Source organism: Nomascus leucogenys, chromosome 18 (genome assembly GCF_006542625.1).
Source record: "Nomascus leucogenys isolate Asia chromosome 18, Asia_NLE_v1, whole genome shotgun sequence".
NCBI lineage: Eukaryota > Metazoa > Chordata > Mammalia > Primates > Hylobatidae > Nomascus > Nomascus leucogenys.
The window spans coordinates 101,051,804-101,065,746 of record NC_044398.1 but is presented as its reverse complement, the minus strand read 5'-3'; the positions used below and the strand labels follow the sequence as shown (position 1 = coordinate 101,065,746).

Here is a 13,943-nt window from a genome sequence, read left to right as displayed (position 1 = left end):
CACGGCGGCCCTCCGCGCAATGGCGCTGCCGGAAGTGCTGGTCGCACTTCCGGAGGCGTCCCGGGGCCGGGGAGTACCCCTTTCTCCGCGTCGGGGTGGCCCGGCGCGCGGTGGCGCGGCGCGGGGTGAGTGGCCTGGGTCACAGTGTGGCCCGGTCCCCACGGGGCAGTGGGGCAGCGGCCTAGAGAGACGGACCCCGCAGTGTCCGGGTCCCGGGCCCTCACCCGCGCCCACTGCAACCCGACTCCGGAGCTCCGAGCATCCGTTAGTTTTAAGTCATGGCGGGCGCGAGCGGGTCTCTGCTGCAGGCGGCTCCGTGACAGCTCCTGCTCCACATGGGGAGAGGAGAGACGGCAAACGTCGGGGCTCCCAGGACTTCGCGGCGGCAGTCCTAACCCGTGCACTGAGTCGGGGGGGCAGGCCGCAGCGTCTGAGCAGAGAGCTCCCTAGACCAGGCCTGGTGTCTCCCGGGCTTTCCTAGGTGCCTATTTGCGACGTGGTCAGCTGGGCTGTAGCTGAGTTCTCCCAGGGACTGTGGGAGGAAGGGTTATGCCCACCAGAGACCCAGGGTCCTGGCGGCTGGAGGTCCGCAGTGGGGAAGGTGGGCAGAGGTGTTGCTCAGATGTTCCCATTCCTGTTTCGTTTGCACAAAGGGGTTTTCTGGTGCGTCCTGGTCCACCATGGCCAAACCAACAAGCAAAGATTCAGGCTTAAAGGAGAAGTTTAAGATTCTGTTGGGACTGGGAACACCGAGGCCAAATCCCAAGTCTGCAGAGGGCAAACAGACGGAGTTTATCATCACCGCGGAAATCCTGAGAGTGAGTGAGCTGCCTGTGTCTTTGCTAGGCTAGAGGGAAGTGTAGAGAAGGCTGGGTTTGGTCTTGCACCAGGTTCTGTGGGAGATGGGTTGTTGGCGACTGTCTGCACAGGAATGCTGTCTCCAGTACTTGGAGGTCGACATGTCCTTCCTCAGGAGGCTTCAAAAGTCAGGATCTTGGTGACCTGGTTCAGGCACACTTGAGTTACTATCCAGATGTTGATGAAAGAAAGCCCATTTTATAGATGGGGCCTGAGTATCATCATCTCCACAGGTAAGGATATGGCCAGGTGTTACATGATAACATGTGAGTTCCTGGGAGAAGTAGCTTCTTTATTTTATTTTTTTTTGAGACTGAATCTTGCTCTGTTGCCTAGGCTGGAGTGCAGTGGCATGATCTGTGCTCACTGCAGCCTCCTCCTCCGGGGTTCAAGCAGTTCTCCTAATGCAGCCTCCTGAGTAGTTGGGACTACAGGCACCTGCCACCAGCCTCGGCTAATTTTTTTTTTTTTTTTTGAGACGAGTCTTGCACTGTTGCCCAGGCTGGAGTGTAGTGGCACAATCTCTGCTCGCTGCTACCTCCGCCTCCCGGTTTCAAGTGGTTCTCCTGCCTCAGCCTCCAGAGTAGCTGGGACTGCAGGCACGTGCCACCACATCCATTTAATTTTTGTATTTTTAGTAGAGTCGAGGTTTCACTATCTTGGCCAGGCTGGTCTCGAACTCCTGACCTCAGGTGATCTGCCTGCCTTGGCCTCCCAAAGTGCTGAGATTACAGGCATGAGCCATCGCGCCTGGGCTAGGTCCTTATCTTTTATGTGTGTTTGTGTCTTTGTCACACATGCCTGGCATTGTGTTTTGCCCATGAGTAAATGCTGAATTTTTGCACTTGTAAAGTTTTTTACTTAGAAACAACTAAAACGTTCATCAACTGATGAATAAAATATAGTCCATCTGGGCCGGGCGCAGTGGCTCACGCCTGTCATCCCAGCACTTTGGGAGGCCGAGGCGGGTGGATCACCTGAGGTCAGGAGTTTGAGACCAGCCTGGCCAACATGGCGAAACCCCGTCTCTACTAAAAATACCAAAAATTAGCTGGGCGTAGTGGTGGGCACCTGTAATTCCAGCTACTCGTGGGGGCTGAGACGAGAATTGCTTGAACCCGGGAGGCGGAGGTTTCAGTGAGCCGTGATCACGCCACTGCACTCCAGCCTGAGGAAGAAGAGCGAAACTCCGTCTCAAAAAAAAATTGTACAGTTTGAAATTGTATTTCTTTTTTTTTTTTTGAGACGGAGTCTCGCTCTGTAGCCCAGGCTGGAGTGCAGTGGCGCAATCTCGGCTCACTGCAAGCTCCGCCTCCTGGGTTCACGCCATTCTCCTGCCTCAGCCTCTCCGAGTAGCTGGGACTACAGGCGCCCGCCACTACGCCCGGCTAATTTTTTTGTAGTTTTAGTAGAGACGGGGTTTCACCGTGGTCTCGATCTCCTGACCTCGTGGTCTGCCTGCCTCGGCCTCCCAAAGTGCTGGGATTACAAGCATGAGCCACCGTGCCTGGCGAAATTGTATTTCATGTTATGTTTTATCTCATTACAACATTTGCAGTTGTGAAAAAAAATTGCACATTCTCACCTCCTCGGGATGGAGCAGTAAAGTCCCTCAGTAAATCTTTTAATCTTTTTTTTTTTTTTTTTTTTTTTTTTTTAGACCAAGTTTCGCTCTTGTCACCCAGGCTGGAGTGCAGGGGCGCGATCTCGGCTCACTGCAACCTCCGCCTCCTGGGTTCAAGGGATTCTCCTCCCTCACCCTCCCGAGTAGCTGGGATTACAGGCGCACACCACAACGCCCAGCAAATTTTTTGTATTTTTAGTAGAGACGGGGTTTTATCATGTTGGCCAGGCTGGTCTCAAACTCCTGACCTCTGGTGATCCACCTGCCTTGGCCTCCCAAAGTGCAGAGATTACAGGCGTGAGCCACTGCGGCTGGTCAAGTGAATCTTGATTTCATAAAGATCTGTTTTTCTGGAAAATGCAGTGGGAGTCTTTAGGTGGTTTGTGACTTGTAGTTAAGGAGACCGTGGCCTGAGCGCTGGCCCCTTTTTCTTCTTTCATGTCTCTCTAGGAACTGAGTGTGGAATGTGGCCTCAACAATCGCATCCGGATGATAGGGCAGATTTGTGAAGTCGCAAAAACCAAGAAATTTGAAGAGGTAGGTTTATCCAGTTGAGCTACTAGAGAGAGGCACGTAGACTATTCAGAGCCTGAGTTTGCTTTTTTTAGGAGCATGGTTGACAGCTCACTGCCGATGATCTGGTTTGCACTGTTTTTTTTTTTTTTTTGAGATGGAGTCTTGCTCTGTCACCCAGGCTGGCACAATCTTGGCTCACTGCAGCCTCTACCTCCCGGGTTCAAGCAATTCTCCTGCCTCAGCCTCCCTCGTAGCTGGGATTTCAGGCACCTGCCACCACACTCGGCTAATTTTTGTATTTTTAGTAGAGACAGGGTTTCGCCATGTTGGCCAGGCTGGTCTCGAACTCCTGACCTCGTGAACCATCTGCCTCAGCCTCCCAAAGTGCTGGGATTACAGGTGTGAGCCACCGCGCCCGGCCAGTTTGCACTGTTTTAGGGAAATTTAGCTTTCATCGTAGTGATGGGGAAGCTACTGGAAATGCCCTGAATACAACCTTGAGGGACCAGTCAAGCGTGGAAATGGGGAGCAAAGGGATTAGGCTTTTCTAGCAACACCAGAAAGGATTTGTCCGCCGAGCGGGGGTGCAAGGGGTTATGCCTGTAATCCTAGCACTTTGGGAGGCCAGGGTGGGTGGATCATGAGGTCAGGAGTTCAAGACCAGCCTGGCCAACATGGTGAAACCCCATCTGTACTAAAAAATGAGCCGGGTGTGGTGGCACATGCCTGTAATCCCAGCTACTTGGGAGGCTGAGGCAGGAGAATCGCTTGAACCTGGGAGGTGGAGGTTGTAGTGAACTGAGATCGCGCCACTGCACTGTAGCCTGGGCAACAGAGTGAGACTCTGTCTCAAAAAAAAAAAAAAAAAAAAAAAGGCCGGGCGCAGTGGCTCACACCTGTAATCCCAGCATTTTGGGAGGCCGAGGCGGATGGTTCACAAGGTCAGGAGTTCGAGACCAGCCTGGCCAACGTGGGGAAACCCCGTCTCTACTAAAAATACAAAAATTAGCTGGGTGTGGTGGTGCATGCCTGTAATCCCAGCTACTTGGGAGGCTGAGGCAGGAGAATCACTTGAACCCGGGAGGCACAGGTTGCAGTGAGCCGAGATCGTCCCACTGTACTCCAGTGTGGGTGACAGAGCAAGACTCTTGTCTCAAAAAAAAAAAAAAAAAGAGTTTGTAGTGGCTGATAGAAACGCATGCTCACTCGCTCTCTCCTATTATAAGTTCAGGCCAAGAAAAATGAAGGAAGGGTTTGTTCCACAGAGAGCAATCCTAGGCACGCTGGTCTTGGTGCCATTTTGGGAGGGTGACTGGTCAGTAGTATTGGGCGACCTCACGGACATAGAAATATTTATTTTGGGCAAACATTGCCAGACTTTCCTGATGCCCTGTGGACAGGACAGAAAGTGGTCATTTTGGGAGTGCAGGTTGCTGGTGGAGCACCTGAGGACTCTGCCCTTGCCTTGCCCAGCATTTGTGTGTGGGAGAGTAGTGAGACCTGGACCTCTCATGCTCAGATCTGCTAAGAGGAGAGTGATTGCTACCTCTGCAGCAGCTCATCTGAAACATGCTGGCTGCACGCTACCAGAGATAAGTGTAAAGAACAGGCGTCCTTGGCCGGGCACAGTGGGTCACGCCTGTAATCCCAGCACTTTGGGAGGCCAAAGTGGATGGATCACCTGAGGTCAGGAGTTCGAGACCAGCCTGGCCAATGTGGCAAAACCCCGTTTCTACTAAAGATACAAAAATTAGCTGGGCATGGTGTTGGGCAGCACCTGTAATCCCAGCTACTTGGGAGGCTGAGGGAGGAGAATCGCTTAAACTCAGGAGGCAGAGTGGTGAGCTGAGATTGTGCCATTGTACTGCAGCCTGGGCAACAGAACGAGACTGTCTCAGAAAACAAAAAAAAGAATAAGCGTCCTGCGTCCTGTTCTGAAAGTTGTTTGTGTGGGTACAGGGCAGCCTGTGAGTAGATGAATAGGCCTCCGAGACTGGGATGGTCCTGGGCCCTGTGTCCACGCATCTTTGCAGCTCAGGTTGCAACGGTAAGAGTATTGTCAATGAGATAAAAGAGGTGAGAGTGCCAGTTGTCTGAATCGGTTGGGATGTTGGTCAGATGACATCTAAAAGAACACGGCCATTTTGTTATTATTTGGTTAGAGACAACATCTCACTCTGTCACCCAGGCCGGCGTGTAGTGGCACAGTCATGGCTCGCTACAGCCTCAACCTGCCAGGCTCACGTGATCCTCCTACTTTAGCCTCTCAAGTAGCTGGGAATGCGGGCGTGCAGCACCACGCCTGGCTAAGTTTTGTATTTTTTGTCGTGACAGGGTCTCACTGTGTTGCCCAGGCTGGTCTGAAACTCCTGGGCTGACGCGACCCTCTCCCCTCTGCCACCCGAAGTGCTGAGATTACAGGTGTGAGCCACCGCACTTGGCCAGAACACGGCCATTTTAGTCCCCCTCCTTAGAGTAAGGCCAGGAATGAGCCTGTGGTCTGAAAGCCGTAGCTGTTGGTTAATGTGGAGAAGGGAAGGTGGTGAGAGCCAGCCCAAACCCCTGCCGAGTGAGACTGATTCTGGCAGCTTTAGGGAGCAGGGATGAGCACCCCACAGGCTGGATGGCAGTTAGAGGAGGCAGATTTCAGAAGGCCACGCAGCGCTCTTTCTCAGCAGGTCAGGCAGGCAGCAGAGGCCTGGCAGGGGCGTGGGGTCGAGGGTCCTATGCTGGTGTGTTCACTAGAGGAAAGCCACAAGCAGGGATTCTGGGTCAGGTGCAGGCCTAGGGCTTAGTGTGTGCTTGTGGTTCTGAGACTGTCCCATGACTTCTTGCCAATGTTCCGTTAGCTCTAGTGGGAATCCCTGCTGGTCCAGGTGAGGCCAGCATCGCTGCCCTGGCCTGCTGCTGTCTTCTCAGCCCCCAGTCTGTCGCCTGGTGGGGGTTAAAGGGACCTGCTGGGGTTTGAGGCACCATATGAAGCCTGTGGTCATCTCAGGCTGCAGGAGACACAGGAGATAAGAGCTTTAGAGGTGGGGCTCTCAGTCACAAGCCCCCGTTGTTCCACCCCGCCCTCTGCTCACGGCACTGTTCCAGTTGCTGGGGCCAGGGTTCTTGGAGAGCACATCCTCACCACTGGCCCCTCTGCTGGTGACAGCACGCAGTGGAAGCACTCTGGAAGGCGGTCGCGGATCTGTTGCAGCCGGAGCGGCCGCTGGAGGCCCGGCACGCGGTGCTGGCTCTGCTGAAGGCCATTGTGCAGGGGCAGGTAAGGCCCGAGGCGATGCTGGGATGGGTGATGTCAGGCCACCCACTGACTGTCCTGTCCCTGCTGGGCCGTGTTTGGACTCCTGCCTCGGTGAGTTGCTGGGCACAGGGTCTAGGGGCTGATGGGCTCTGGAGCTGGACGCCCTGTGGGGTCTCCTGGTGTCATGAGGTCTGTGTGACCGTGGGCACTGCCTCCTCGCCTGTAAACAGATAGTCATTGCACCTTCCTCTTATGGGATGTTCTGGGGATCATATGAGGCAGTTCTCGCAGAGTGCTGAGACTGTACTTGGCAGCTGGTGGGCTGCGGTGTTGTTTTGCCCTTGCACCCTTCCGGGGCGGCTCCCCTGCTCACTGCGTTCCAGCTGTGCTGGTCTTGGCTGACCCTGAACACCCAGGCCTCTTGGTGTTCCTGCCTCCCCTGGTTGGCCACTTCTACTCCTTCATGTCCCAGCTGCTCAGAAGGGCCATCCACTCTCACAGGCTCTCCTGGGCTTCCCCCACTCAGGCTTTGTCCTCAGTCTCTGAGCACAAGGCTGTCTGCCCTGCACCGAGTGCAGGGGTCGGGCAGGAGCTGTGTCGTCCCCTGCTCTGTGCCACCTGCTGTGCCAGGTCCCGACACACAGCAGTTGTTCCCCATAAGCCACTCTGCGGTTGGGGGGTGCATCCGGCCCCCTGCCCTGTACACCACTGATGCTGCAGACCTGTCCCTTGCAGGGTGCCTCTGTGGGAAGGAGAGGGGTCCAGGGCTGGAGTCCAGGCGCCCCTGCACTTCAGGGACTTCTTGGCAGCTGTGTGGGCGACGCTGCCAGGCTCTGCTGATCCTGTGGCTTTTGTCTTTAGGGCGAACGTTTGGGGGTCCTCAGAGCCCTCTTCTTTAGGGTCATCAAGGATTACCCTTCTAACGAAGACCTTCACGAAAGGCTGGAAGTTTTCAAGGCCCTCACAGACAATGGGAGACACATCACCTACTTGGAGGAAGAGCTGGGTGGGTGCCATATTGGGTTTGAGGTTTCTCTGGCCTTGACGATCAAGTAGAACCTGGGATGGGAAGAACCTGGGGCTGGGGAGGGGCTGCAGTTCTCAGGGATGGCCTGCAGCGGGTATGCCCACGCTGCTCCATGCACCTGGGCTCACCTGCGTGGCCAGAGTGCCCCCGAGGCACGTGTTAAAAATGCAGAGTCCTGGCCTTCACCCCAGACCTGCTGACTGTGAGTCTCTAGGGCTTGGGGCTTACGAACACCCCTGCAGCGACAGGAGCTGGGCGAGTTCTGTCACTGGGAGGTGGTGCTGCTGACCTGGTCTCATCGGAGCGCACTGGTCCCGTCTTCCTCCTCCTACTTTCTCACTTTGGGGACCTTCCTGCTGCCATCCTGCGGTGGGAGGTTTCTATTAGTCTTGGGTCTCTGTGTCATGATTCTGAGAAGTAGATAAAGAGGAGGAAGAGATCCGTCTGACTCTGGCTCTGCTGTTCTGTCGCCCAGAAAAGGGCCTCAGTGGCTGGGCTGCCTGCAGGACAGCTGCCGGCTAGGTGCCTACCATCAGGTTTCCTGTTTGAGGTGACGTGGCCGGCAGCCAAGTGTGCACACGTCTCCTCCGAGCCGCTCCCTGGTGGGGGTGGGGAACGCCCAGGAGTCTGATGATGTCGGCGTCTCCCAGCCTCGGGTTGGGCCCTGAGCGTACGGCATACACACTTCTGCTGCCGCCTCAGCGCAGACCCTCTGTGCAGCCCCAGGGGTCGTAGATCCTAGTGTCTGTGTGTAGCCGGCCTGCCTGGGCTCCCCTGAGCCTCTTCGGGCCCAGTGCGTGGTCTGTCTGTTGCTGCTGGGGGACTGATGATGTGGTTTCTGGCAGGGACGGGTTTGGACACACTGCCCTGCGTGGGGAGGGGGAGGTGAGTGGGAGATGCAGATTTGGCGTCCTCGCAAACCGCCGCCGCTTCTCTCGCAGCTGACTTTGTGCTGCAGTGGATGGATGTTGGCTTGTCCTCGGAATTCCTTCTGGTGCTGGTGAACTTGGTCAAATTCAACAGCTGTTACCTCGACGAGTACATCGCAAGGATGGTTCAGTAAGAAAAGAATTGAGATCCTGTTCTGATAATGGTCCTAAGTTCGGCTCCGCAGTGAATAAAGTTGAAACCACCAAAAAAATAGAGGTTGGGCTGGGCACAGTGGCTCACGCCTATAATCTCAGCACTTTGGGAGGCTGAGGCAGGCGGATCACGAGGTCAGGAGTTCGAGACCAGCCTGGCCAACATGGTGAAACCCTGTCTCTACTAAAAATACAAAAATTAGCCGGGCATGGTGGTGGGAGCCTGTAATCCCAGCTACTCGGAAGGCTGAGGCAGGAGAATTGCTTGAAACCGGAAGGCAGACGTTGCAGTGAGCGGAGATCATGTCACTGCACTCCAGCCTGGGTGAAAGAGTGAAACTCCGTCTCAAAAAAAAAAAAAAAAGAAGTACCTAGCTATCTTCTCTTTAGCTCTCATCTGATGTCTCGGTCATGTTCTTGTTGTTTGTTCAGAACGTTGCATGAGCTCTGTCTCACTCATGCTGAACACCCAGCACCAAGAGCAGTGGCTGGCGCACAGCAGGCACCTGAGTGCTTGTTGGGTGGGTGGGACCCCCAGGGAGGATGAGCCGTGCCTGTTATTGACGTCACAGAGTGCCTAGACCACAGCCCGTGGTGGCTCGGCCGTCCAGGCAGTGCTGCCGGGACTGAGCTCGGTGCTCCCTGCAGGATGATCTGTCTGCTGTGCGTCCGGACCGCGTCCTCTGTGGACATAGAGGTCAGTGCCTCCCCTCCCCAGGGCCGGCCCATTTCACCCTGGTTTCTGGGAGGCTGGGGCTTGGGGGTTGAGCCCTGTGTGCCACCTGCTGGCTGTGTAGCCCTGGGCAAGCTGCTCGGTCTCTCAGCCTCAGGAGTCCCCCATGAAAGTCAGGATAGCCGGGCGCCTCCATGTGGAGATGTAGCTCAGGGTGGGTGACAGCATCAATGACCCACAGCGACAGGGACGTCAGGTGCTTCCCACATGCCCGCTTGCCCTGTGGCTTGGAGAGAGGCTGCCGTGGCAGTGGGGAGAGGTGGCAGCGCAGGCTGAAGGAGGTGGGAAGGAGGCCTGGGTGTCCTCTCCTGTGTGGAGGAGCTGGGGCAGGACCGGCGTGAGCCGTCTCCCTCTCCACCAGGTCTCCCTGCAGGTGCTGGATGCCGTGGTCTGCTACAACTGCCTGCCGGCTGAGAGCCTCCCGCTGTTCATCATCACTCTCTGTCGCACCATCAACGTCAAGGAGCTCTGCGAGCCTTGCTGGAAGGTGGGGTCTCTGAAACTGCTCTGGAAGGTTCCTCAGGGCACATGGATGGGACAAGGGCGATCTTGTCTCCCATGAATGGCTGTCTGATTCTTGGGGTGGCCAGACAATGGCCTGTTGAGGGACGGCCAGTGTCATTTTCCAAGGCAGTTGAGCTGAGGTCAGCTTTTTGGTGGCATTTTGAGAACCCTGCTGCCTCTGTATTTGGGAGGAGATGGTGACGAGCTGGCTGGACCTTGGGTGGCTATAGGGCAGCAGCCAGGCGGGGCCAGCAGAGGGACTGGGGCTGGGGGCAGGGCTTGTGCCTGCCAGCCCCTGACACTCATCGTGTCTCGCAGCTGATGCGGAACCTCCTTGGCACCCACCTGGGCCACAGTGCCATCTACAACATGTGCCACCTCATGGAGGACAGGTGAGTGTGGTGGGCGGGGTGCAGGGCAGCGGAGGCCAGCACAGCCCTCGGTGCAGCCCCAGTGTCCCCTGCCGAGCACACACTGGCTTAGAGAGTCCTTGTCCTTTCGGGCAGCTGTTCCAGAGGCTGCCACTAGAGCGAGGCCCATGACTTCTAGGAGCCAGTCTCTGTCCTCTCCTTCCTCTGTCAGTTAAACAGAATATCCACACCCAGCTCAGTGCCTGCTCGGACGTCCTCTGCTTAGCCTGTTACAAGGCGAGGCTCGAGGTCTTGGCCTTGATGCTGCCCTTGCCCTCACCCCCACAGCCAGGCTGTGGCCACTTCTGTTGCTTTAGCCCTTAGAGATGGCTCACCTCTGCCCACACCCTGGCCTCCCACCCATGCTGCCAGCTCCCCTTCTCCTGCTCTCCTGTATCCATCCGTGCCTCCTGAAGCCCACTCTATGCAGCACCCCGGTGGCCTTTTTCTGATGCAGATATGTCCGTGTCACCCTTTGCCGGAAGCCAGGTGGTTCCCAGTGCCCTTGGGATGTAGGCTCCTCCCATGGAACCAGGCCCTGGGGCCCAGCTCTGCCTCAGCCCTGCATCTCTCTCTCCTTCCTCCCGTAGAACCAGGGCCTGGGGACCAGCCCTGCCTCAGCCCTGCATCTCTCCCAGCCCTGCCCCAGCCCCTGCATCTCTCCCTCCTTCCTCTCGTAGAACCAGGGCCTGGAGGCCAGCCCTGCCTCAGCCCTGCATCTCTCCGAGCCCTGCCCCAGCCCCTGCATCTCTCCTTCCCCTCATCCGTGGAACCAGGCCCTGGGGCCCAGCCCTGCCTCAGCCCTGCATCTCTCCCAGCCCTGCCCCAGCCCCTGCATCTCTCCTTCCCTCTATCTTGCCTTCTCCTGTCCACCAAGGGCTCGTGCATGCCGATTCTTCTTGCCAGCAGGTTCTTCCACCTTTGCCAAGTTACTCTGTTTACTGAGGGCTTAGCGTGGTCACTAACTCCCCCACCTCACTGAGTAGTTTTTGCCGTGCCTTTCCTTCTTGGCTGTGATTGGAGGAAGAGATTTTGCATTTACCTGTGAGATTGTGTGGCTGGTGCCTGTCTCCCCCAGACTGTGAGGCTGTGGGCCATCCCTCTTGTCTGCTTCCTGTCCCTGGCATGACCTGTAGCTCACAGCGTGGTCAGCAGTGATGAGCTGCCGCCTGTGTGCGAGAGTGAACAAGAGCGTTACTGCTGGCCTGTTCCCTGCCCTTCCCCAGCGGTGCTCCTGCCCCCCGAGCACAGGGACCTCTGGGGCTGCTGCAGGAGCCTCGGCAACCTCACACATCCATGGCGGACCCTGGGCCAGGGCCCTGCTCACATTTTGTCTCTCTGGGGAACACTTCCAGAGCCTACATGGAGGACGCGCCCCTGCTGAGAGGAGCTGTGTTTTTTGTGGGCATGGCTCTCTGGGGAGCCCACCGGCTCTATTCTCTCAGGAACTCGCCAACATCCGTGCTGCCATCGTTTTACCAGGTGAGGTGGTTTCTGTATGCAGTGAGCTGGCAGGAACGGGAGAGCTCCCCTCACGCCTGCCCACCCACCCCCCTGGGGGTCCCGCTGTGGGGGCTGCGGGGGCTTTTCTAGGCCTTTCCAGGCAGTTGCTTTGCAACTGGGGGTGAGGTTTGGGGCCCTGTGAAGGCTTTAGTCTTTTTTTTTTTTTTTTTTTTGAGAAGGAGTTCTGCTCTTTCTGCTTGGCTGACTGCAATCTTCGCCTCCCGGGTTCAAGTGATTCTATTGCCTCAGCCTCCTGAGTAGCTGGGATTACAGGTGCCTGCTACCATGCCTGGCCAATTTTGTGTTGTTAGTAGAGATGGGGTTTCGCCCTGTTGGCCAGGCTGGTCTCGAATTCCTGACCTCAAGTGATCCACCCACCTCAGACTCCCGGCACCATGCCTAGCCAAAGGCTTTATTCTCTCTCTTTTTTTTTTTGAGACAGAGTTTTACTCTTGTTGCCCAGGCTGGAGTGCAATGGCGCGATCTCGGCTCACTGCAACCTCTGCCTCTCCGGTTCAAGCCATTCTGCCTCAGCCTCCTGAGTAGCTGGGATTACAGGTGCCTGCCACAATGCCTGGCTACTGGTTTTTTTTGTTTTTTTTTTTTTGAGATGGAGTTTGACTCTACTGCCCAGGCTGGAGTGCAGTGGCGCGATCTTGGCTCAGCGCAACCTCCGCCTCCCAGGTTCAAGCCATTCTCCTGCCTCAGCCTCCTGAGTAGCTGGGATGACAGGCATGGGCCACTACGCACAGCTAGTTTTGTATTTTTAGTAGAGACGGGGTTTCTCCACATTGGTCAGGCTGGTCTCAAACTCCCGACCTCAGGTGATCCGCCAGCCTCGGCCTCCCAGAGTGCTGGAATTATAGGTATGAGTCACCGTGCCCGGCCAAGGCCAATGTTTTGTATTTTTAGTAGAGATGTGGTTTCACCATGTTGGTCAGGCTGGTCTTGAACTCCTGACGTCAGGTGATCCACCCGCCTTGGTCTCCCAAAGTGCTGAGATTATAGGCGCCTGGTCCAAAGGCTTTATTCTCAAGCAAACCTTACATCTTGCGAGTTTCACCTTCTGGAGTTGGCAGTGGAGGGGTGAACGCTGCCTCTGGAGTAGCCGTTCTTTTGCTGTTGGCGGCTCTGTTTTGTCAAGTGCTGATCTTGCCCTGTCTCTGCAATGACGCCGTGGCACAGACGCCGGTGGTACAGCTTCAGTTTCCACAGTGCCCCGTGATGACAGAGCGCTTTTCGTGTCCGTCCTCGTTCTGTGCTCACAGCTCCCTGGAGGGTGGGGTGATCGCATCGTCCTGGTTTTATAGTGAGGAGCTGCGGTGCGGGTCACAGGGCTGTCCTGATCCTCTGCTCTTCCTGCTACACCCCTCCCCGTAGGGGCAGTGGGGTGGTGTTGTCTTTGTGCACAGCTTGTAACAGAACTCGGGGCAGCTTTCAGGTGCTGCTGGGCTGGCCCACCGGGTGCCCAGGATTCAGTTGCTGGTCTGTCCGAGTCAGGGACTTTGCAGGCAGGCGTGGGGGTGGGGCCCATCTGGGTCCTGACCGTGCTGGAGCGTGTAGAAACCCCTCCTGGGTGCCCCACGTGCTGTTTCTGCGGCCCCTGATGCACGTGTGGTGGGCACTGCGGGCTCATGCGTGCTACTCCTGGTCCCAAGGGTGACTGGGAGGGCGTCCCACAGCGAGCAAGCAACTCTGACGCTGTGTGCTGGCCGGGCTCGTGTTGCAGGCCATGGCATGTCCGAACGAGGTGGTGTCCTATGAGATCGTCCTGTCCATCACCAGGCTCATCAAGAAGTACAGGAAGGAGCTCCAGGTGGTGACGTGGGACATTCTGCTGAACATCATCGAACGGCTCCTTCAGCAGCTCCAGGTGGGGTGGGGGCAGGAGCTCCAGGGAGCACCAGGACCCCAGACAGGCAGGCTCGGCCCACTCGGAAGATAGTACCTTGGGCCCCATCTCTGGGGGTCCCGCAGAGACTGCCGGAACCGTGTTCTCTGGTGATTCACAGTGGTGCTCATCCACATTCCACTGGAGACAGGTCTGATTTTTCCAGATGTGGTGCGTCATTTTGGCCCCAGACAGGAATACGCAGTAGGTGAACCGGGGCTGGGCCAGTGTTGCCCACAGTCCGCAGAGTGACCTGCAGGCCACCTTCATGGCCTGAGTGGGCCCTGGCACAGTTCCCAGAGGGATGCCAGTGTGGCTTTGGCATGACTTTTGAGGACCACATTAGTCGAGTCTGTTAGCCACAGCTTTAAGGAGGACTCCACGGCCACACAGGCTCATCAGCACAGGGGCCCTGGGGAGGCGAGGCTAGTATCCAGCAGCCTGAGGGCTGCGCCTTTTCCTGGAGCCTGGGGCGGGCGATGTACAGGAGGCCAGGCAGCAGAAGGGAGGCCGGGAGTTAGCTGGGACTTAGCAGGGACTGAAGTCCT

At 56.6% G+C, this 13,943-nt stretch overlaps 1 protein-coding gene across 10 annotated transcripts in view; it reads left to right on the top strand.

The window, feature by feature from the left end:
• Nucleotides 1–90: 90 nt before the first annotated feature.
• The window catches only part of LOC115831278 (tuberin), a 42,093-nt gene continuing 28,240 nt past the window's right edge, over nt 91–13,943 (top strand). For 9 of the 10 annotated variants that reach the window (XR_004026801.1, XR_004026800.1, XM_030798951.1 and 6 more), the window contains exons 1-11: nt 91–125; nt 654–818; nt 2,933–3,019; nt 6,156–6,266; nt 7,107–7,251; nt 8,214–8,331; nt 9,003–9,051; nt 9,449–9,574; nt 9,910–9,983; nt 11,357–11,483; nt 13,234–13,377. Coding sequence is in view for 8 of the 10 variants with exons in the window: in XM_030798951.1 (XP_030654811.1) it covers nt 681–818; nt 2,933–3,019; nt 6,156–6,266; nt 7,107–7,251; nt 8,214–8,331; nt 9,003–9,051; nt 9,449–9,574; nt 9,910–9,983; nt 11,357–11,483; nt 13,234–13,377 (1,119 nt within the window). In the remaining 2 variants the exon portion in view is untranslated. Of the gene's footprint in view, nt 126–423; nt 482–653; nt 819–2,932; nt 3,020–6,155; nt 6,267–7,106; nt 7,252–8,213; nt 8,332–9,002; nt 9,052–9,448; nt 9,575–9,909; nt 9,984–11,356; nt 11,484–13,233; nt 13,378–13,943 lie in introns of those variants that run through there. The other variant, XM_030798946.1, reaches the window with a different exon arrangement.